Source organism: Falco peregrinus, chromosome 3 (assembly GCF_023634155.1).
Source record: "Falco peregrinus isolate bFalPer1 chromosome 3, bFalPer1.pri, whole genome shotgun sequence".
NCBI classification, from domain to species: Eukaryota; Metazoa; Chordata; class Aves; order Falconiformes; family Falconidae; genus Falco; species Falco peregrinus.
In genome coordinates, this window is record NC_073723.1 from 86,921,427 (window position 1) to 86,946,139 (window position 24,713).

A 24,713-nucleotide genomic window follows, 5' to 3' on the forward strand; every position below is an offset into this window, starting at 1 on the left:
CCTGGAACCTCTGAATTATACGTATTGTCTGCTGGGATCACACATTCTTACTCATTTTTGTTTAACCTTTTGTTTAGTATGCTTTGGGGGTCTTTTTGGTAATTGAGTTTACATTTCAGGATTTTGTTTATAGACTCCATCATCTACAAGGACTGAAAAAAATACCCATTTACCTGGATTTTTCACCTGGAAAGCTGTGGTAAAGTAATATTTTTAAAGATTTCTGTCTTTCATTTGTATGGCTGATTTTTCTGATACCACTTCCTTGCATCTCATGGACTTAATCAGAAGAAAAAGAAATTAAAAATCTCCATTTTATCATTAATAGCCTGGATCTTTTAAAAGATATTTTCCAAGGCAATTAGTGCGGAATGCATTAATAAGACCAGAAGAGAGATTGATTAAGAGCTACTTTAAAAATAAAAACAGTATTTTGTAATTTATATCAGCAATAAATCTTTAAATAACGATGTTTCAAAAATATTTGGATTCTTCATCTTTTTTGTTGGCTGTTTTCACATCGCATTCCCAACAGTTTGGGCAGTGTAAGAGTGTAAGATGAATCTTTTCCACGTTGTTTTTCAGTCAGTGCCTTTACATTTTCACATACTGTTGGCGCTGGTGTCTGTGTTTGCATTAGCACAGGACTACAGACTGTCCTAGGAATAAAGCAGTGCAAACAAAAACCTGCTTTCACTCAAGTTTCATTTATATACTCCAATCGCATCATCATTAAAAACACCAAACAAAGCAAAACTGTTAGACATCTTAAATTGCCTTTTTAAAAAAAAAAAAATTACTTGGGTATCCTTTTAAAAACACAGGCCAGCACTGCCATAATGCTACTGCTTTGGAGCATGAAGAAGGGAACATGATTAGACTTTCCACCTTGGAAAGCAGGAAGCAATTGGATTCGATAGGGAAATTTTGCAAATGAATTGGTATTTTCCAGTACATTGGTTTATTTCAATCAAAAATGAATTGTCTTTTTATAACTCCTTCCTAATCCACTAACAGCAAAAAAAAAAAAAAAAAAAAAAAAATCAAAGTGCTTTGTTTTATTTAAAAGTTACTTAACTGCGTCTTGGTAATACGTCAGATTTATGCAAAACCTTTTAGAGTTTGCTTCCCCTTTGCTTAAAAATGGAGAAAATCTCTTAATTGTAAAACTCTCCAACCAAAGCCAAAATTCTACTCTGCCAGAATTAGAAGCATCTTAATCCATTGCAAAGTTCTGCTCTGCACTTACTCTTCATAAAATTTTGCTTACAATTTTCAGTCAGTTTTGCAGTTAACCATCACTGAAAATCAGCATTCTCCCTGATAGTCCCGACTGTGAGCACCTCAGCCCATGTGGCTGGCTGTGGTGGAAGGAATTCTCTGAATTACTTTATTAACTTTATATAGATTTGAGCGGGTGAAGCAGAACTGAGAATCCCACCGACTCATTTCCCATGAGCTGCCAAGCTGGCCTGACCTTCAGATCACCCTTAGCCACCATGAAGTGATGATGGGCTTTTCATTCCAGTAACAGTCTTGTGAGTCTTTGGCATTTCCTTCTGCTAAATCAACAAGAGCTGCTGTTTTTCTCATAGAAATTAGAAGGCAGTATGTTTGTTTGTTTGCTTGTTTAGTTGGTTGCTTTTATTTTATTATTTTTTTTTCTGTTGCCTAAAAAGGGAGTATAGGATGAAAACAGGGGTTTTTTTAGCAGTGGTATGGTTTAATACAGACACAGAAACTATCAGGTTTTTGTACTACAGGCCACTGTTCTTTTTCTAGCATCTTCAATAAGCTTGAGAAGAAAAAACGTGAAGAAAACCACAAGCTGTAACTTGCTGCTGGAAACGATCTTCTGTATTTTTAGTGTCCTTGCAGAAGCAGGGAACTTGGTAATAATAAATTAAAATAAACTCGTAGGGTAGTAATGTAATAAAGTCTGTTGGTTGGTTGGGACTACTTTGTTGAGGTTTTTGTGGATATTTGTCCCCCCCCAGCCCATGAGCTGGAAGCAGCCTCTGTCCAGCATTCCTGTTACATCTCACCGCTTTTGCTGTGTGACGCAGCCCATCTTCTGGATGATGCTTCGTGCCAGCAGCTTGCTCTGATGCCGTTTCTGATGCAGCGTGGGATTTCTCTGCACCTAGTCAAGACTGTACACACAGTCTCTCCAGGCTTTTGGTCCTAGCTTTGCCGTTCAGGCACAAAGCCTGCCTTCAGAGCAGATTTGGGCAGGGCTGCTATGGCTCACGCCTGGCTGCATGGAACGATGCAGTGCTCACCAAGGACATCGCTCCGCTTGGCCAAGGGTCAGTGCCTGGTGGGGGCAGAATGAATGTGTGTGTCTTGGGGTTGGCACTAGAGCCAACATCTTCTCTTGGTGAACTATTTGGATATTTCTCTCACTTGCCTTTTATCCTGTGTGGTTGGGGTTTGAGGGCTGTTTTCGTTGATGACTGCTGTAGAGGATGATGTACATCTACCCTCTGGGACATAAGCCTGAAGTGGTTCAGCAAAGCTGAACACACCTTGGCCAGGCTCCCTACACGCTGGCACTGTCTGCAGTCATGCTCTCCTGGACACGCAGAGTGAGCTACCAGGCAAAGGAGATACCAGCACTAGCTATGCACCTAGAGTGTCTCCTTGCTTTCTTCTTCAGCAGTTTCTTATTTGCATATATGCTAAAGAAAGAAACAGAGGAGAATAAGAGCATCTTAACTAGAAATAATGCAAAACAAATCTGATTGAATCTTGATTGCACTGTAAAAAGACAACTAATCATAGAATGATAGAATGGTTTGGGTTGGTAGGGACCTTAAAGATCATCCAGTCCAACCCCCCTGCCATGGGCAGGGACACCTGCCACCAGACCAGGTTGCTCCAAGCCCCATCCAGCCTGGCCTTGAACACTTCCAGGGAGGGGGCATCCACAGCTGCTCTGGGCAACCTCTTCCAGTGCCTCAGCACCCTCTAATGTTTCCTGTTCTCTGTGAACCACTTCTTTGGTTTACACAGATCTGCATTCTTGTGGCTGAGGATTTGGTGCTGTGTTTAGAGTTGCAGGGGGAGGTTTCCCTCAGGGTAGGGCAGAGAGGATAGGAATATGGCATAGCACCCCTGGGTATAATGCTCCGTCCGAGTGGCTTAGGAAAAAAACTTCTCTCTTGGTTGATGTAAAATGGAGGTGCACAGATTATGTTCAGCCGCTTTCCTCAGCTAGGTCATGGAGAAGATAATGTCTTAAGTCTATATCTTATTTAATTTCTGAGGCTGACTTTCACTGCAAGTTAATGCTCGCCCTTTACCTTCTCTTGATTTCTGTAAGGGTGCTTCTCCATGCCTGGGATGACCCTGGTGATGCCTCCTGTGCCACCAGAGCAGACACTTGCCAAGCTGCAAAGTTTTGTTCCCGCCACCCTAGACCTCACCTGCACAAGTTTTTTGTCTGAATAGCCTTTTATAGCTCTTAGACTTCTTAGGCTTTCCTTGGGACAAGCTCCATGTTTATTATTCCTTTCAGAGATATGTATTGTATATAGAGTTATAGCTTCATTATTTTTCCTAAGTTCTTCCAAGAAAGAGCCATGCTGAACTCCAGTTAAAACTTACTAGCTCTACCAGGAGCACTTGTGCTGGGCACACCATGCACTGTAGTTCCTCCTCTGGGGACTTGTTAACTAAAGCACAAATCTCAGAGGCTTTGAAAAGGTTAATCTATTGAAACTCCACAAAGCCCAAGAAAAAAATGCATGCTTAGGTGGGATCCTTACCACCCTGAAATGATCCCCCTGCCTGCTTTACCTCCTTGGTCTTGTCCACTCGTTGAATTTGGGCCCTGCACTTGACTTAGAAGTTATAAAATTTGTCTCCTCTGGTTAATTTGCTATAGCTGTGGTAAGTGTTTCAGAGAAAAAAGTAGATGTGGGGTTTTTTCCTCTCATTTTCTCTGTATTTTTTCTGCTGGTGATCTGTGGGGAGGTAAGGTGGGAGTAAGGTATTTCTTAAAGACAAAGCTGTGGGGTGAGACCTCCTCGCTTCTCAGTTTTCTCTTGGGGAGAGGAGGAGGAGGCAGTTACTTCACTACTTAAACACATCACCCTTTCAGGTGGTTGGGACAAAACAGGTCCTTCCAGCTGAGATGCCTTCAGGTTAAGCTTCATTTCTAAAACCAGGAAAATTTTATTTCCTATGTTCATGAGAACTTGGCCAAACCAGGAAGGCAATTTAAAAAATAAAATAAAATAAAAAAATGAACTGGAGTTTGTAAACGTTAATGCAAACAGAGACCCCAAGTGAACCCATAGGTAATGGAATTCTTCAGTGCCCTGACCCCATTGTGTGATAACACGGGTTGGAAGAGGATTGTTGTGAACACCAGCTTCATCCCATTTGTTAATCCCCGTGGTGCCCCCTCTTTGTGCTGTGGCCACGCTGAGGAGACCCAGCTCATTTGTACAAGTCACTGCACAAATCAGTAGCAAAAGGCTTCAGAGCATCGCCATGTGAAACAACATCACGTTTTTCAAGGCTGATGAAAAGCGTGTTGCCTGATGAGCGTGATTTTTGCTTACATTTCCCTTTATCACTTATTTCACTCAAACATCAACAGGAGAAAATAAAAACCTCCTAAGCTTGCATGCCAGAAGCAACTTTGCAACATTACACACGATGCTGCTTCTTTCATTCCCTTCCTGTCATTTCCCTTTCTATTTTAAGCTCTTTTCCTTGAGGAAAGGGGCCTTGTCCAAACAAGCTCCTGGCAGTCCTTTCTATGGTGGTAATTGCTGAAGCATTTTTGACCATTTTCAACAGAAGAGCAGAGGTCGGGAGGTTAAATGAGTTTCCTAGGGTTTGTATGAAATGGAAAGGCAGCTGAAGACCAAAAGAGTGTTCTCACTGTGGAAGAGACTGAGGACTGGTACGAAGCATGGGATCAGACACCACAGAGTCTACAGGGAGGAGCACCCTGGGAAGCTGTTGAGTACTGGTGGCTAGAGGACTTGCCTGTCCTGTAGTCCCAGGTGGCTGTACATCCGCCAGTTTTTGCCAGTCTGTTTTCTGTAGCATTTTCTTTTTCCCATGACGATCTGCCTCTTTGTCGTTCCCCCTTTGCCTCCTTCATCTTCTTCCACCTCTTCATTTTTATGTCAATTGTGCTGGAAAAGTTAAATTAAAGACATGAATTTAGCATTTTGTTCTAGAGCAAACCTCTTACTTTTGGGCCAGCAGCCAGAAGTCAATCTTTTTCTTTCCCTTGAGTTCACTTCCCAGTGTCAGAGGCACATGGCTTTTGTTGTGGATCATAGTCTTCACTAAAGAGTTACTCTCTCGGATATTGTAGGTCAAGGTCAATACTATAAAAAGCCTTCAAGGGGGGGAACTGAAGCTCTGCAATGGCTCCCCTGGTCCTTAGGAATGAACAAGGTGCGTGATGGGTGAGACTTACCCTTTCAGCTGGGTTGTGAAGGGGTTAAGCCACAGGGCTGAGTGCAGTTGTACTTCATCCTTACTGAGAGAGGTAAACTGAGGCTGTGGGGTGGATGGTTTGAAATCATAGTGAGCAGGCTTCTCCCTACCTGCATTTTACTCCTTGCAGGAGTTTCATGGTACAAAAGAGGAGTTTAGATACAAAGTACTTTATGCTGGAAGTTTCTTCAGCAAAGGATGATGTTATAATTTCAGTTAAAGCTTGCAAAGAAGCGAAGATGCAGATGCAGGAGATCTGTGGCTGCCTTTTACAGAACACAGACATAGCTCTTGGTGTTGCATTGGGGATAAATGCGTTGCAATTCTGAGCTTTTGAGCTGCTTTACTACAGCCACATTAAGTATTGTAAGTAGAAAGATTGAGTGCTTGTCCTGCTTTTCCTCTTCTCCCTTTTTATTGAAGTTACCGTAATTATTGCCTCTTTTTTTTCTGCAACTTTTGATTTATTTTGGGTTTGCTACAAAATTGAGTTCAGAGAGGCAATTGACTTCACCTGGCTGCAGAAAAGCCATTAGGAGCTTCAAATTAGTGTGAAATAATTAATAGGCAAGGAAGATTAACATGGGGAACATGGGCAGTTTTCATTAACTTTAAGCGAAAGGATGTTCCTGTAGATAACTTTACCATGCATGTTGTCCTGGATGTCTAGCTATTCCCTTTGGACAATAATTATATCCAGATCACTAGAGACAAGACCCCTGTAAGCCTGCTCAGGCTTTGCATTTGGCTTGTCTTAAAGAGGAACTGAAAGACATTTCTTGCCAGCTTGCTTGGATTTGTCCTTCCCCTGCCACAACTGCTGTTGGTGGTGGCTGGAGCTAATGACTGTCACGGAGCCCAAGAGGCCCAGGGATGGCCACGTGCATCAGCAGCATTTTCTCCTTCCTGAGCAGGGTGGGAGGAAGCAGACCACAAGCTCCCAGGTTATATTTTGTTCCAAGGTTGTATTTTGCTCCAAGCACCACATCCCTCCACTGGCCAGTACTCATCGTAAGTGTCTCCTGTAGACAGACATGTGATGAATTGGAGATTATAATAGCATTGAAATATGGAAATCAGTGCACTCTGAATCTCCACTGGAATAATCGTTGCAAAAATCATGTGTAATGCTTGTATGGATTTTTAAGGTTCTCAACTACTCTCTACAACTGCCTGAAAGGAGGTTGTAATGAGGTGTGTGTTGGTTTCTTCTCCCAAGTGGCAAGTGGTAGGACAAGAGGAACCGGCCTCAAGTTGTGCCAGGGGAGGTTTAGATTGCATACTGGGAAAAATCTATTCCCCAGAAGGGTTGTTGAGCCTTGCAACAGGCTGCCCAGGGAACTGGTGGAGTCACCATCCCTGGAGGTATTTAAAAGACTTGTAGATGTGGCACTTAGGGACATGGTTTAGTGGTGGGCTTGGCAGTGTTAGGTTAATGGTTGGTCTCAATGATGGTAAAGGTCTTTTCCAGCCTAACTGACACTGTGATTCTATGATAATGTAGCAGAAAGCTGTGGGATGGCGTTGTGTGTCTGCATTTAAACCTGCTGTGGTCTCACTGATTTTTGTCTAGAGGAAGCAGTTTCTGGGGTAAACTATGCCCGAAACAGCTCCTCGGCTTGTCTTGGCAATACAGAGCTGGGCAGCCAGCTAACAATAAAACATGGTTTGTTCCCTCAGTCTCTTTTATTTACTAGCACACATATTCTTGTCAAGTTTTATTTTGAGGCAGTTTTCTGGGATGACAAGATGGGAAGGGTTAACAGCATGAAGAAGGCACCAAAGCTTGGCTGTGATGGCATCCCCTACTCCTCCTCCTCTCTCTCTGACCCTTCTTAGTGTACTGTCAGCATCATCAGACAAGGAATATCTCATACTGCTCACATGCACTTATCTCATTGTGAGGACCCTTTCTGAGAAAAGTCTTTGTTCACTGTCTGGGTGCCAGGTTGCAGAGTGATTACACCTTACAACGTAGTGAGGAAACAACTCACACTCAGTCTGGCTCTCTGAGCTCACCTGCAAACCAGTTCTGTGCACACCTGTCTGCAATGAGGGGCTGCCCAAAGCCCCCCACAGCTTAAATCCTGATCTGGGAAGAAGAGAGCTCCTCAGGTGAGTGTGGAGGGAGTAAACAGCTCGGTGGAGTGTGGACTGGCTGCAAAGGGGCTTTGCTGTGTGTAGGCACGTTCCAGGGCGGAACTTGGGTGGGTAAGGGATTGCGTGTAACCAGCACTTATGGATGCAGTGGGGGATCTCACCTGGGGTCTGTGCCTTCATATGCCACATCTTGTGATAGGACAGTATTTTCAGTGGTGATGGCTGCAACTACTTTTCTTGTGAAGGAAAGGGATTTTTGGTGTGATAATTAAAATAAGTGCATAAACAACAGCAAAACAAACCCCATTGAAAACCCAATACATGCATTTCTAGGACTGCGGCAAGTTGGGTTATAAGGCAGTGGCTCTGTCTCATTGTATTGAGTTTACGTGGCAAGATTTTGTAGTGGGGGGGCTGCAGGGGTAGTTTCTGTGAGGAGATGCCAGAAGCTGACTCTATGCAACCAAGAGAGATGAGTCAGCATGTGAGAGCAGCAGCCCTGCAGCCCCCCAGGTCAGTGCAGAAGGAGGCAGGAGTTGCTCCAGGCACCAGAGCAGATTCCCTGGCAGCCTGTGATGAAGCCCACAGTGAGACAGGCTGTGCCCCCAGCCCACGGAGCCCACGAGGGAGCAGATCCCCACACGCAGCCCAGGGAGGACACCACGCCAGAGCAGGTGGATGCCCAAAGGAGGCTGTGACCTCATGGGAAGCCCACGCTGGAGCAGGCTCCTGGCAGGACCTGTGAACCCTGTGGGGAGCCTATGCTGGAGATGTCTGCTTCTGAAGGCCTGCACCCTGTGGGAAGGACACTGAAGCAGTTCATGAGGAGCTGCAGTCCGTGCGAAGGACTCATATTGGAGAAGTTTGCGGAGGACTGTCTCCTGTGTGAGGGACCCTGCACTGGAGTGGGGGAAGAGTGTGAGGAGGAAGGAGCAGCAGCGACAAGGTGTGATGAACCGACCATAACCCCCATTCCCCATCTCTGTGCACCACTCAGGGGGAGGAGGTAGAGAAAATGAGGAGTGAAGTTGACCCAAGAAGAAGGGCAGGGTGGGGGGAAAGTGTTTTAAGATTTGTTTTTATTTCTTATTACCCTACTCTTTTAACTGGCAATCAGTTTCCTGGAGCTAATCCTGTTTTGCCTGTGGTGGTAATTGGTGAGTGATGTCTCCATGTCTTTATCTTGCCCATGAGCCTTTAATCTTATTTTTTCTCCTGTCCAGCTGAGAAGGGGAGTGATTGGGCAGCTGGCATCCAGCCAAGGTCAACCCACCACACTCAGGCTGTGTAGTTCCTTAACATCACATTTGCAGCTGAGCTCTCATTGCAGTTGGCCACAGCATGTGTGAAAACCCTTTGTTTTGGTAGAGCAGGTACTTAAAAGCCCATCCTTTCCATTTGTGGCACTTACCTGAGTTTCTGTGTAGCTATTCAGGTAAAAGAAAGAAGAATTAAATATCAGAAGTGCCAATGTTAGGTGCTGAAGCTTTAGCAATTGTAATAAATATAACAGGTCATCAGTACGTGCTAGGTGGGAGAAGGCTGAGCTGATAGCAGAGAAAGTTGGGTTGTCCTGCCTCTTGCCAAGAGGATTCTTCTGGAAAGCGAATGGGGAAAAGAAATGGAAATTGTAAAAACGTTTGTGGAAATGTTTAGTTAAGGAAGCTGAGGAGAAATGATGTGCATGTAGGATTCTGTAACACATCCACTGCAAAACCTTCACAGCTTTCAGGACCCAAAGTGTAAGTAAAAGTCATCTTTTCCCAGTTGTGGCCTTGAACTCTGTTAGCCTTGGGGCATGCAAAGTATTTACTGGGTATCAGCAAACTTCTACTCCTTCTTGGGGAATCATAATATTTTAGCACTCACTTGGATATAGTCAAAGACATTTAATTCTTTATTGGACACAAATGTACTTCACATTCACTTTTCTTTGCAGTCTTGGTATGTCTTCACTTAGCTTGGCAGTACAGATGCACTTCTGCTTTGGTTTGTGCTGCTGTTTTGTAATTTGTTTTGCTTGTCTGCTTGAACTGCTGAAATCTCCATGAATAGTTACATCTCTGCTCGATGTGTGTAACCTTGAAATCAGAGCAGTTAAAGCAACCTCCTTGTTACTATTCTATTTCCTAAACCAAACCCAAAATAAATCCAGAACTGACAGCATGCTGTAACATGAAATAAAAGTCCAGAGGCAGGAAACTGCAAGCCAGATTTGATGCAGTTCTCAGATATGCTCTTCTCCAATCATTGCATTCCCAAAGCAATTGTTTGGAAATTCTGTCCAAAGGTTGCGCCTGCCTTTGCAAATTAAATGACAGTACACTTATTTGAGGTGTGGGGGTGATATGGCGTGCTCTGTTAGACGGTTATGGATTGAGATTTCAGGCCTTCACGGGGGAGTTCATCATCTCACAGTCCTCTTGCATTTGACTCAAATAAATATGCTGAAGCTTAAAAAGTTTATTTCCACGTCTTCAGAGTATGATCCTCACACATTGTCTTATTGCATTTTGCCTCTTTTTCCATTGGGGAAATGGGGTATAGGGTAAGCAAATTCGTCTCCCCAGGGAGGGCTGGGTAAATCCCACCCTCCTAAATAAGTACCTGTATTTCTGGGTAGTTTTTATCTTTATGGACCAACCCTGGAAGCACAGTGTTACTCAGTGTTTCTTTCTCATGGTGTTGCAGGGACTCTGAAGCCGAGGTGTGCATAGTTCATGCAATTAAATGGGTATTTCTCCTGCTTTTTGCAACATTTGGGATATTTCATCTCTGCTTTTGGGGTGTTTTTGGCTTTTTAAGTGACTTCCCAGAGGTCACTGCTGTATGCTGTGAATCTGCAGGAGTGTTCACATGTGGGAACACTTTGAAGTCTGCAGTCCATATTATTTGGGGGGATTTCATGTAATATAATTGTTAGCTATGTGCTTGTAATTCAGGACATCAAGGATTTCCAGCCCTTACTTTGATTGCATCGTGGTCCATCTGAGGCTTCATTCAGCAAAGTACCTAAGTGCATATGAACGCAGGGTCACTGGGCCAGGCTCAAAATCTTTTGAGACAAATTCAGTATTTCTAAGGAAAGAATGGAAATAATAGGTAAATAAACCCTTCTCTTTCCCACAAAAAAACTCACATCCATCCAAAAAAACTCGTATCACAAAATGTGTGGACCAGTCCTCTCGGCATGCATCTGCAAACTTAGCCAAGCTGAAGCCATGTTCTGGCCGCCCATCCTCTGGAATTACTAAACCTAAGCATGTTGGCACACTGAAAATCCTGGAAAAAAACCTCCTGATACTGGGGTCAACGCAGTTTGTGAAGATCTAAAAATCTTATCCTGTGCTGCTCTTTTACCAGTGATTTAATGAAAGTTTGATCTTGTTAGTAACAAGTGTAATTCCTGGGGGATGGGTAAACCCAAGCTAATATCTCGTGCTATATAGCCTTATATATAAAGCAAAGGAAAGGAGTGTCTCGGACAGCTGATCTAGGAGGAACTGCAGGAAGAGAAGAGCAGGAAAATCTCTAGCAATGATCCATTGTGCGTTTGGATTTAACACCGTTTAATGCCCCGGATTTGTGTCAATGTGGCAGACTGATCCAAGACTTTATTTATGGTTGTTACAGGGCTGAATTGTCTCATGAGTGTTGCTGTGAGTGAGATGTGTGAGGAGCAGTGGAAGATCCCCCAATTGCACTGTTTGGAGGTGGAGCTGGTTCTCAAGCACCAAGAGATGCGTCCTCAGGACTAACCTGAGCAATGCATCAAAGGGGCTTCTCATTTTGTTCAATATTCATGGTTTTCACCTTGCTCCATCGCTGACTTTCTGATCTTCCAAAAGCAGGATGGATGTATGGTGTATATTCCCAGCTTAGGGAAATCTGGTGAAGGGATGCAGGATATGTCGTACTTACAGTCTGCTGACTTGAAATTAGGAATTGTAGCTCCTGTTCGAGTTTCTGTAATGCTTCAGCTCAGAGGAGCAGCTTGCTAATAGCAGAGGCTGCTGGAATGGACTGTAGTGTGTTGGGTGAACAAGACCTGCAGTGCTTTTGGACTTGACTAGAGTTTCAGGTAAGAGCAGCTTCTGGGAAACGTACAAAAGCTGACCTGGGTGGGAGGCAGAATAGGGCTAAACCACAGGAAAATCTATTGTAAAGCTGGTGCCAAAGACGCAGATGTAAATGACTGTTGCTCTGGTGACTATTGCCAATCTAAAACCAAACACCTGTTTAAAGCTTATTTAAACCACGCATCCTTTCTCTGTAATATAGCCCAGTCCAAACTCATATCAATTCTTCTTTGGGGATGATGAAGCTGTGGAGGAGCCCTGGATAGTTTCAAAGTTGGGAAACGAAGCTAACAAAACCAACCCAACCCTACCACCAAACCACAAAGCCCTACAACATTCAAATCCTCACTTCATTGTTCTCCATGTGGAGCAGGTTTGGGTACCTTGGCCAAAGTGGGACCTTGGGCATGAAGCTGAGAGGTCATCTGGGCAACGGCAATAGCAGTTCCTGGCACTGACTCATTGACCCTTGCAGCTGGGCTGCCAGGAAGAAGGGAAGCCTCTCTTGGGGGCTGGAAGATGAATGTGTGGAGTACCCAGCTGGGCTCCCATCTCCCTCCTGCCCCAAAAGCCTTGAGCCCACAGAGCAGTTACGCTCTGCTCACTGCTTCCTCCCTTTCAAGAAGGCAGGACCTACTTGTATGCCTTCCTGCTCTGGAAAGCGATGGTTGACCATCCTGTTGTGCTTGTGGTTTCTCGTTCGTTTGTGGCTTTGATACTTCCATGTAATAAATGAGCAGAAATAATTTATATTCCAATTGCTAATAATTCATACAAATGCTGCCTCAATCCATGTGAGCCATGTCTGCTGCTTTGCAGCATCATCCTTACTGTCCTGATGGTGCTGGGTTGCCTGTCCAGTGCCAGCGGCACAATTAGATATGGTGTAAGGCTACATCAGGCCATATACTGGGGCTGAATTTCTGCAGTGAGGAAAAACCTGCATCCTCCTTCAAAAGATCAGCTGGGAGGTGAGTGCCTTTCAAAGTGATCTGTGGTCCCCAGTATTAATATATCTTCTCCTTTTTTGTCTTCACAGCCACCCAGATTGATCCCAGCGAACTACAGGAACTTTTTCAGGAGACTTCAGCCAATGTCTTCCGAATTAATTCCAATGGTGCGTATAATGAAAGGTCTCCTAGTCAATTGTGTGCTGTCCTGCTGATAACTCGTGTGCATATACGTGGTGTATGGCAGCTCCTGTTGTCAGGGAGCAAATATTAATACAGTTTTTTCTGCTGCTGCATCTCACAAGCACCAGCACATGTCCAATACACAGTTCTTTATAAGATGTAAAAATATTCCACCATATGTTCCATTAAATAGGCACAGATATATTCCAATCCTTGCTGAGACCATATCCTTTTCTATTTTTAATTGTGTCATCTGTTACAATAGGGAGTTAGAGCGCAGAAAGGTGGAACAAGCCAGACTCGTTTTCTAATGTGTTGCAGCACTACTGCATTCAGAGCCTGGCATATGAGCTTGCAAAACATCTATCTCCCTTATAAAAACACCAACACCAAAACTCTTCTGTTATTCTTCATTCTGTAAAATGAGCAGGGATGCTATTCCTGCTCATGTCTCCCTGGACCCTAGAGATACAGAGTGCTTCTCCCCTTTGGAGACATGCTCTGGCTCATCAGTTTTGTTGTGTTGGGCTGGAGGGATGTATTTTGCACACAGTTATAAACTAACATTGCAGAATGGTAGTTAATGTCATGGAGTCTCAGTTGTGAAATACACTAGTATCAGACAAAAATCTAAAATTATCAGGTGCTGATTTTACAGTGGTCCCTGAAATTGCTTCTGAATCACCTGGACAGCTTCTCTGTCTAGTCTCTTCTGTGTCTATGGAGACTGGCTGGGCGACAGAGGTGCCTGGCCTAGGTATAAAGAAAGGATCTTACTGCCTCCTTATTTCTGTAATTATTCCCCCACGTGTCCCAGGGCTAAGGCCTTGGTCCTTGTAGCAAGGAATCCTTGCTAGAAGAAGGATGGGAAGTAAAACTTCCAAAACATAGTTGTCTCTTCTTTAGAGAAACATAGTTGTCTCTTCTTTAGAGGAGTTGTGTATGGTCCATCTGCCAGGAAAATTCAAGCACCATTTCTGTGACTAGAATGGATTGGTAAGTTTGAGTTTACTTTCAGCTATCATCACCTTGAGCTCCGGACCTCCTGCAACATGGATGTACCTTTCCCCAAGAAGCACTGTGAGCCTCATTGCTGCTCTCTGCTATCCCAGAAGGTGAAGGCCTGAAAGCAATGTAGGCTCCATGAAGTTGTGCAACTGCCCAAGGAAAATAATTATTCACACTTTCCTTTGTGCCTTGAATTGGAATAACCCTATGCAACAGGACAGGATGAGTGCTGGCTGGCTATAAAGCTGTTTTGAAGAGAAGACCTGGGAGTACTGGTTAACCACAAGTTGAACATGAGTTAACAGAAATCATGTTCTTGTGTCTAATTACTTAAGAGGAGACTGTAAAGTAGGTGGAGCCATAACCTCTCCGATGTGCACAGTGGAAGGAGGAGAGGCAAAGGGCAAGTGAAACACAGGATATTCCAACTCAATGTGAGGAAAAAGGCTCTGCCCATCAGGGTGTTCAACCAGTGCAACAGGACCCCAGAAAGGCTGTGAGATCTCTATCTCTCAAGATACTCGGAGCTTTAGAAGACCCTCAACAACTTGCTGTTGAGTGGACCTTTTCTTAGCAGAAGGTTGGACTAGAGACCTCCAGAGATCCCCTCCAACCTGCATAAGTCTATGATTCTTCAGTATTTTGTCAGAACTTCAATTACTGCATATACAAGATGATTCTGAATGGGTCAAAAGCAAAATGGGAGATATGCAAACACAAAAAAATATTTATTGTTCATTATTTTTCAAAGGAGTTACTGATAGAGGCTTTAAAGTTGTTTAAAACACTTGTTATTCATAGTTTTTTGGCAAACTGCTTGGATATGACAAGTTCAACAGCTTTCTTCACAGGGCAGAATCTGAGAAATTCAGCCATTGAAAGTCATCTTTGGGTTGCCAGTGGTATTTGTCCACTGGGATACTGGAGATAGACTGGAGATACTGGTGGGATAGACATTGCTTGGGGTGAAGGACAAACATGCACTGCAGAAGGTGGAAAAAAATCATAGAATCATAGAATATTTGAAGTTGGAAGAGACCTCTGGAGGTCATCTTGTCCAACCCCTTTGCTTGTGCAAGCCCACCTAGAGCTGATTTTCCCAACACCAGGTCCAGATGGTGTTTGAATGTCTCCAGCGATGGAGGCTCCATGACCTGTCAAGGCAGCCTGTGCCAGTGCTTGGTCACCGTCACAGTAAAAATGTGTTTCCTGATCTTCATAGGGAACATCCCACATCTCAGTTTGTTCCTGTTGTCTCTGCTCCTGGCACTGGGCACCGCTGAAATGAGCCTGGCTCTGTTCTTATTGCACCCTCCCTTCAGGTATTAAATATCAGTAAGATCCCCATTCCACCTTGTCATTTCCAGGCTAAACGGTCCCAGCTGTCTCAGTCTCTCCTAATAGGAGAGATGTTCCAGACCCTTAATTTTCTATGTGGCCCTTTGCTGGACTCTTTCCAGTAAGTCCATGTCTCGCTTGTACAAAGGAGCCCAGAACTGGAAACTACTCCAGGTGTGACCTCACCAGTGCCAAGCAGATGGGAAGGATCGCTCCCCTAACGTGCTGGCAGTGCTTTGCCTAATGCAGCCCAGGGTACCATTCACCTTCTTTGCAGCAAGGGCGTATTGCTGGCTCATGTTTAACTAGGTGTCCACCAGGACCCACTTTTTTCTGGGCTTTTCCTTGAGAAAACTCCAGTGTGGTGACCTGAGCTTGGGGCCCCTGTGGCAGCTTGGACCTCCTAACTGTGATCCTTGGTAGTTGGATTACGGACGGGTGTATAACCACATTGTAACACACAGAAAGAAATACCTGGATTAGGTATCAACCTTGGTTGCTCCAGCACTAATACTTTTGACAATGGTAGTGATGAATGGTAGCGGCACTTCTGCTGCCAAACCAAGGGCTCAGTGTGACATTTTGCAACCTGCTTGTGACTCTGTGTCTGCTATTAAAATCCAAACTAGCCAGGTTAGGGCTGTCTTGATACATCTCTGTGCTGTAATAAACTCCTACTGTAGTGAAATTTATCTTGAGAAGACCTTAAGATGAGTGGTGCATCTTTTTTGAAGTGCCGTGGTCCAATTTCTATTTTTATTCATTGTTAGAATTGCATTAATCCATTCAATTAGGTTTTAAGCAATTTCAGGTGGTCTTTGTTTTTCTTCTGGAGATGACATAGAGTGCATGATGATGTGCTTTCTGTTAAGAGTTACCTGCACTGAGTGCTCTGTGAAGCAGGTAATGACAGTGCCTGTACTTAAAACTATTTTGAAAAATTGGAGAGGGTATAGAGAAGAGCTGCGACAACTGTTTGAAGCCTGCAAATCAGACTTTAAAATGTATGCCATCTGAACTTCTGTTTGAGACATCTAAGAGGACTTGATCATGGTGTGTAAGTACCTCTCTGGGAAGAAAGACGTCAAATAGATAGCATAGGGCTCATTAATCTAACATTCTCGCACATAACAAGATCAGGAGATAGGAGTCAAAGCTAGACAAATTCAATCTTTCTGTATGAGGATAACTAGCCATTAGAACTCTATATGGAGGGGATGTGATGGATTTGGCATTGCTTCGAACCTTTAAATCAAGATTCGAATGTCTTTTTATAAGATATACTTTAGTCCAGCTACACTCTACAGTCTTGATGTAGGATTGAAGGGACAAAATTTTATGGTAGGAAATCAGATTGGATAATCAGAATTGCTCTCTCTGGCCTTTAAAATCTATGAATCTATGAATTTATAATGCCTTTTAAAGTGCTTTTAGGTTGAAGAAATGCCCATAAGATACTCTACTGTTGTTGCTCTCTTCACCACCCATATTATTTTTCTGTCTGCTCAGGTCAGTTCCATTCAGTTTGTATGTGACTTCTTCGTAGCCTTTTCCCAAAAAGCGCATCTTTTCAGGAGAGGAATGCTGAGTGCAGTGCTAAGATTTGGAAGAGCTAATCCACATTAGGTAAATAATTTGGCACGGTTATAAAATGGGAAAGGATGCCCTTGATCCTTTATGCCCTATACAGCTATACTGTATGGTCTTTTCAGGAAATTCAGTAAGCCCTGTCTGAGAGCATGCAGCAAAAGTCAGTGTCGTTGTTTGTGTACCACCACGCGAGCGGCTGAGCAAGGAACGAGCAGCTGCATTGCAGATGCTCACCAGAGGTTGGTTTGTACTCCTCTTGCGCTGGGCATGATGCGTTGAATGATCTACAGGATTGCATAAATTAAATCACCACTCCCGTTTTCCTTCTTTTCTTGCCTTACTGCAGCCTTTTTGGGGTTCTCCAGGTTCCCCATGGTGTTTGGAGACCAAACCATGCACCTGGAATGCTCTTCTCCCTCTTGGGATGATGAAGATGTCACAAGCTCCCAGTGCTATTTGTGTGTTGTTTAGATTCCCAGAATACCAGAGTGTGGGCAACCTTGGCTGTATTTTTCCTGGTTTTGGGTAACTGTTAAGAACTATTTTTAATGAAACAAGTCAACTTTGTACTGGGATTGTAAAGCACTGGGGTTTTTGTTGGTTTGTTTTTTGTTTTTTTTTTAATTGAATAACACTACAGAAGTAATAATCACTGCACTCTTTGTCTGTCTTTGCTTTCCCTACTCTTTTTGCTGAAGTCTGAGCCTTTGGGGTGATTTAAATTCTTGGACAGTTCAGAACTTTCCTCCTGGCCAAGGGGGATCTTCGCAGCTCTGAGCTGATTTTGGCTGATCTCACGTATAAATATCTCCTGCTCCCTTTTTCTGCTGTGAAAATGAACGTCTTCATGTGTAGAATAAGAATCTTAGCCAGGACAGCTGGTTCTGTTTATGTGCTACTGGATCACTCTCCTGCCAGGTTGTGAGCTCACAGACTCCCCCACTCCCCCCTTCCCCTTTACAACAGTGTCAAGGGGTAGGGTGAGGTTTTTCCTCTTCTTTGCATCTGCCTTCTTTCTCTGATTCTTTGGGGACTGTCCCTGTTGAGTGTAGGGAAGGTTATCTGATAGTGCTTTGACTTAATGCAAGTTTTATGGAGTTTTTTGTTTAGCTGATTTTTTCTTTCAAGGAAAAAAAAAAACCAAAAAAAAACCAAACCCACAAAAAGAAGCTCAAATACTCTCTGAATTTGTCTTATTGATGCCTTTTTTCCTACTTATTTTTATCAAGGTTTTGCATTTTTTCCAGTGTACAGCTTTTAGCTGCCTCTCGGTATATGCCTTATAAATAAGTGAAATAACCCTCGTAAAAGGGGTCGGTTTGGTGCATCTTGTCTACAGGGCTGATCAGTGGAGGATATACTGGAGGAATCAGGCCTGTTTTGGCCAGATGGAGAATCTGAGTGCTCTAATGGGCCTCTTCCCTCTCTAATTCCTGTTACTTGCTCATTAATGGCTCCCTGTGACTGGTTGGTGCCATGCGCAGTCCCATTACCTTGATCTGAGAGGCTGAGCAAAGGATTTTTCAGCATCCCCCAGGTGTGATAACATCTCCGTTGCCATCTGAGGATGGTTTCTTATCCCCCATTGATTTTAGGGATTGTGATGGCATAGACAAATGGAGCCAAACTCTCAGTTTACGTAAATCATTGCAGCTGCAACAGCAGTGAGCTCTTCTGAGTGCCGTAGCCCGGAGGACTAGCGCATGCCTTATAAAATTCAGCGTACAAGGCTTTTAAAGCGAGATGTCAGTTACACCACTGGCTTCACAGCATCTCTCCAGCACAGATTGACATGGTGCTTCTTTGGTAGAGTTACTGCTGGCGTGGTCAGAACTGGTAAATTTTGGGGGGATTTTCTTCATTGAGCACAGGAATGACACAGATTTTGATAGAGCGATTCTTGGTCAAAGCAAGTTAGATTTACCCCAAAACAGCTCAGTCTCCCTAAGAACCAGTAGACTCAAGCTGGAGTCTCAGTCCTGCTATTTCCCAGGTAGAAGCGATATCATGTGCCTACCTGTGGCTGTTCCAGAGTGCGTACCTTGTCCTTTTGGGATAACTGACCTTTATGTAAGTATGTAAATACTATGCTCACATTATAATATTAGATCAGATTTTAGGATAGGGACTTGCATCTCCGTCATTTTGTCACCTGACTGACAAGCACTTACCTCTTCTTTTGCATTCCTGTCTTGGATTCTTTTGCCTGCATTTCTCTTTTCCAAAATATTTAAGAAATGTGAAAGCTCTTGGATTTGCCTCAGTGTAAAATGGTGTGTGTGTGAAGTCTGGAACACCTCTGTGCAATAAGAAAGCGGCTTCCTACTCTGATCTTCTCCAAAGTAGGCAATAGCAAAGGTCTGTACTGTTTTTGCAAAGAACTGCTTGCATATCAGATCTGTCTTCCATTGACCTCATCTTCATTTGTAGGAAGACACTGGCAGAGTAGCTTTCACTTTGAGTTGCCCTGATGTTGCAGCTCAGCTTAGAAAGGTGCCTGGATGCTGTAGTTGCAGTTTTCCCTTCTGGAGTTGCACACGTCTTAACACATTCTTAGAAATTCAATGGCTGCACAAGTGCTTCCTCTACCTTGACTTGATATCTGTTCTCCAAGGACCACACTCTACTTTGTTCCGAAGGGTTGATGGGCCCAGAGATATTTTTAGATGATGCTGCACTGGGTCTGGCTGAGTCCCACGGCAGCCCTCACGGTGCTGTGCTTGTACCGGGAGCTAGGAAGGTGGTGATAACGCACCGGGGGGTTGGCTGCTGCTGAGCAGCGCTGCACAGCATCCAGGCTGGCTCTCCAGCATTCCCCCCGCCTCACCAGTAGGCTGGGGGTGGGCGAGACCCTGAGAGGGGATATAGCCAGGACAGCTGGCCCAAAGTGACCGATGGGATGTTCCATGCCATAGGATGTCTGCTCAGATATAAAAGATGAGAAAAAGGAGGAAGAAAGGGCATTCATTATTTACGATGTTTGTCTTCAGGAGCAACCACTACACGTATCAAAGCCCTGCTTCCTAGGAAGTGGCCCAACATCATCTGCTGATGGGAAGTAGAGAATAACTTCTTTTGTTTTCCTTTGCTTCCTTGTGCACAACTTTTGCTCTTGCTTTATTCTATTGCTTCATTAAACCACCTTTGTCTTGACCCACAAGGTGGGGTTTTTTCCATCTTACTTTCTCCCTTCCTCTTCTGCTGAGGAGGGGAGTGATAGAGTGACTTGGTGGGCACCTCGTGTCCAGCCAAGGTCAACCCACCACGGATGCAAAATATTGTCTTTGAAAGGGACAATATATAGATTGCATGGGAGATTGATTTCTTAAGACCAGGGAGGAGGGAAGAAAGGGAAATATAATATCTGTGAGATCTAAGTTTATTCTTTAAAACATTGTGTATCCAGCAAAGGATAATAATTATTAGCTCAGTTGTAGACAATTCCTTGAGGCTTTATCTAACTGAATTGCCAAATTCTACACTAAAATCTGTTACTGCGATCTAGCAAGTAGGGTGAAAATATATAGTGGTATCTAAGCTTGTTTTGAATATTCATGTTGTTCAGGCACATTAGTTAGTTTTTATACTGTTTAGTGACTTTTAGTGTCAACCCAATGAAGCCCAAAAGAGAAAAAGGGATTTTGTCTGCCAGATGAAGTATAATTCTATGACTTCTTCAAAGTTGCAGGCCAAGTCCAAGTCTGCACAGTCATTAAAACAGAGGATTTCTTAAATTTCTATGGAAATAATTGAGCCATGTTTCTAATCTGTTCTTTTTTCCTTCCTGAAATACTGAAGCGTGACTGATAAGGAGTTATGAGTTTTTGCAACTGGAATCGTCCTGAGAAAATCCCACATGTAAATATCAAGAATGTCATTTATTTAGCATCCTTCATTGTGGAAGATCCTGAAGTGCTTTGCATACTTGATATGCAAAGTCTAAAAGTAGTGACCTGCTGTTAATATGAGAGTGAATTTGAGATAGTGAATGTGTAAGGGTGTAAAAATGCAACAGTACTAGATTTCAGCTACTTTTTTATACACAAACATATATTTCTTAAATCTGAAGTCACTGTGTATTGCAAAACATACCATTCTTCCAGCTTCAAGCTGCTCTTAGGGTAGAGTATTCTCCTCTCCTGATGGAAAAGCCCAAGAAGCTCTCTAGCTTAAACACAGGAGGTGATCACAGTGAAGCACTCCATTTTATCTGAGCCAAAACATAGAAAAGATTTTGAGTGTTGAAGTCTTGAATAATGAGATAGAAGACATCAGAATGGACAACAGTGTTCTGCCTCTTAATCGCCTTTCAGAGGAATTAATCATTATTATGCAATTTCTTGCCTCTTCATTTAGGGCACATTTCCAGCTGGAGGTGCTCCATACACAGTTCTCTGGGGCAGTGTACCTCCTGAGGGGTGTACCCCCTGAGGATGATAAGCAGCGGCTTCCCACTCCCAAGAGTGCTCCCCCAGTCTCCTGGTAGAAAGCACAATTCCAGCCCTGGGAATTCCATGCCATTGCTGTAACATGAAGAGTTAGAAAGTTTGAGACTGGAGGAGTCAGAGATCTGTGCCAGGTCCATGGGACAGAGTTTTTCTTGCTGTTAAAAGAAGTCATACCCCATCATGTCATAGTACATGATACATGGCTTCACCATTTATGCATCCAAGGAACCCAGTTTATCCATTTTGGGGTAACAGCTATTGCTAGATGTTCTCCCCTTTGTCTCCTGTGTCCCTTGTCCAAACACTACTTCACTGTATTGTTTAAAAAATAAAATTAAAAGACAAACGAATAAAAATCCAATATTTTTTCACTGTAGAACTGTACTAATTCCTTATGGTTTTATTCTCTGCTGTTGACAGTGACTGCTTTGGAAAGAAGCCTCCGATCTTTGGGGACCTCAAAAGATACTCAAGAGCTGCAGGATGGACTGTGAGTTTGTTTTGAAGTGCTGCAGATCTTGCTTTCTCTCAGCCTTTTCTTTTTCCTCACCTATCCTCACCCTTTCTTCTGTCTTGTTTTTATAGCTGGACACTTTTTTGTCAGGCTTACTTAGTTTTGGTTTTTTTTTTTCCTTTCTGTTGGTGATTAATGATGGTAGGATGTGTATTGATCATATAAAGCTTTGCTTGTGCTGGTTTCAGGTGGCAGAGAATGGTAGGTAGATAACAGAAAATGATGGGCCACAGTAAAAATGGCTTTTCTGTGGCTGTGTATGTGTTGTTATTTTTTGTTGTTTGTTGTTTTTTTAATTTAGTTTTATTTATTTTTAATGTGTAGCCAGTGTAGGATGCTACACTGGTCTCGGCTGAGATTAGACTTAATTTTATTAATATATTATTAATAATAGTATGGGGCTGTGGTTTGGATTTGTGCTGGAAACAGTGCTGACAACACAGGGATGTCTGGTTCCTGCTGAGCAGCGCTCACACAGAGCCAAGGGCTTTGCTGCTCCTCACCCCACCCACCAGCCAGCAGGCTGGGGGGGCACAAGGAGCTGGGAGGGGACACAGCCGGGACAGCTGACCCCAGCTGACCCCAGGGGTATTCCAGGCTGTATGACAACATGCTCAGCACATACAGCTGGGGGAAGAAGGAGGAGGGGGGGAGGGAACAATCAGTATGATGATGTTTGCCTTTCCAAGTCACCCTTATGTGTGATGGAGCCCGGCTGCCCTGGGGATGGCTGAGCACCTGCCTGCCCATGGGAGGTGGTGAATGAATCCCTTGCTCTGCTTTGCTTGTGTGTGTGGCTTTTGCTTTACCTGTCTTTATCTCAATCCAGGAGTTTTCTCACTTTTACCTTCCTGAATCTCTCCCCCATCCCACCGAGGGAGGTAGGTTAGGGTAAAATGAGCATGAGGCTGCTGGGAATTAGTTAAACACCACAGATGCTTGTGTAGCTTTTTCCTTCTCACCACTGCTCCCCACTTTGCCAAAACGCATGGACCCAAGAGAAGGAGAATAAAAAAAGGAAAGGGCAAGAAGATATTTTATAGAAGAAGTATGTTGTGGTGTTGAAACGTGCGTCACGTGGCACAACACTAAGAAAATGGAAACTTCAGTTTCACTTGCAATAGTTACAGTTCATTACACACTCTTCTATATATGTGTATACACAAACACGTGCAGTTAGTTTTCATTGTATGCATGCTAATTAAAGAATTAAAATGGCTTTTCCAAATGTAGCACAATTTATTAAAGCTGCTTCCCTTAATGCATCTTGCATGCTAAAACCAAGTACTTGGAATGTGGCTCTGATTTTGCGAATATGACTGTAGTTCCTGCTGCGATTGGGCTGTGAACAAAGGGGAGAATTTGATTTCTATTTTGTTATATTGGCTTTATACATTATAATTTGCCTGATGGACTTGACTGACCTTCTCAAAGCAATATAAACTCTCAGACTGGTTTGCAGTCTCTATCCCCTTTCCGATTCATTGCCTTCATCAGTGAATTGGATCTGCCCTAATTCACATACACTCTGGTTTGCAAACTTGGGGGTTAAAAATAGTAATAGTAATAATAGTCAGAAGACTTGGAACTAAATTTAAGAGATTGGAGAGAATGTAAGAGTAAAAACTCAGTCTGTGGAGACTGATGTAATCATGAAAGATGTTTACATGTACAAAACTATTTGGACCATAAACCACTTTAATAAGTGATGGAGATCCTTAACCCAGGAAAGCCTTTGTCATTCAGAGCAGCGATTGTGCTTGCACTTATAAACTATTATTTTTTTGTAATTTAATAATCAATTCCTTGACTCTTTGGAGCACTTCAAAAACATGGCTACATGATTTTCTTCTTTCTTGAGCAGTTACATAAATAGATGCATAATGCACTAATTGCAGTAATTATTTTTCATCTCAGAATTATCATTAATTGTCCAGATAGCTAAATGCAGCTTATTTTAATTTTAACTGTGCTTCCCTGCCCCTGTCATCGACCCCAGAATTCCTCCAGCTGTCTCCTTCCACCCTCCTGGTTCCTCCCCTCTCCCTGTGCTGTAGCAGGAGGTCTCTCCTGATTTCTCCCTTTTGGCTTGTTGAATCTCTGGACCAAACAGCTCCAGGGTGCCAACCCAGGGAGGACCAGCAGTTGTCTGCCCCTCAGTCCTCCAGTTTTTTCATCCTGTCTTAACACTGATGTGTCCTTTGTGTTGCCCCTATTTAGTCACCAGATGCATGCAGGCAGCCTTGAATGCTCTACAAGCATCTCTGCCTGTCTCTCATGAGAGCTGCACCAGCGAAAAGCAGCATGCCATGAATCACAAGACCTGGCAGTGCTGCATATATCTCTATGTTCAGGAGCAAGCAGAGGGTCAGCTCTTCAGGTGAGACCTTTAGGGCAGCATTTTCTGCTTCCCCGGCTGTAAATCATGGCTTAATCTTCCTTCTTTGCCACTTGACCCCTTTCCTTCAAAGGTTGATTCATGTTTCTCCTTGAATATCCTCTAACTTGGGAGATGGTTGGGGAACAATGAGGGGAACGTTTGATAGGTTTATAGCCTTGGCTATTAGGAAAACAATAGTGTCTGTGAGTATCTAAATAGTAAAAATGCCACGCTTTCTACTTTCATGCTAACTAGGTGACTAAGGCTCTGCCTAAAATGAGATGGTTAGGGAGGCGGGGGGAGGCAGAGTTTGTGACTAGGGATTCTTGGTGAATAGTGGTCCTGCCGCATGGGACATTTGGCTACCATAGTCCGTATACTGCAAAAGTATTGGCTTACCTAGCTTCAGGGTCCTGCTAAACCAGAAGAAAATAGAATTGCCTGACTCCTTTTCAAATTCATGCAGACTTTCTGCCTCTTATGCACAGGATGTATAAAGGCATCAGATGAAGGCAAGCTTCTTACTGTCAAATTGGGCCTTTCCCATTTCTGAAATGGTTTATCTCCCTTTGATAGCTGAGTCATTTAGAATAAGGACTGTATCTGTGGCAAGTGAATTTGGGAGATTTCATCCCAAATGGAGTGCTAGCTCTAGTC

General features: G+C 43.5%; 1 protein-coding gene across 7 annotated transcripts in view; it reads left to right on the forward strand.

Moving 5' to 3' along the window:
* Nucleotides 1–24,713, forward strand: part of TSNARE1 (t-SNARE domain containing 1) — a 509,528-nt gene that overhangs the window by 161,436 nt on the left and 323,379 nt on the right. For all 7 annotated transcript variants that reach the window (XM_055799973.1, XM_055799972.1, XM_055799978.1 and 4 more), the window contains 2 exons: nt 12,685–12,762; nt 21,583–21,652. In XM_055799973.1, coding sequence (XP_055655948.1) covers nt 12,685–12,762; nt 21,583–21,652 — 148 coding nt within the window. The remainder of the gene's footprint in view (nt 1–12,684; nt 12,763–21,582; nt 21,653–24,713) is intronic.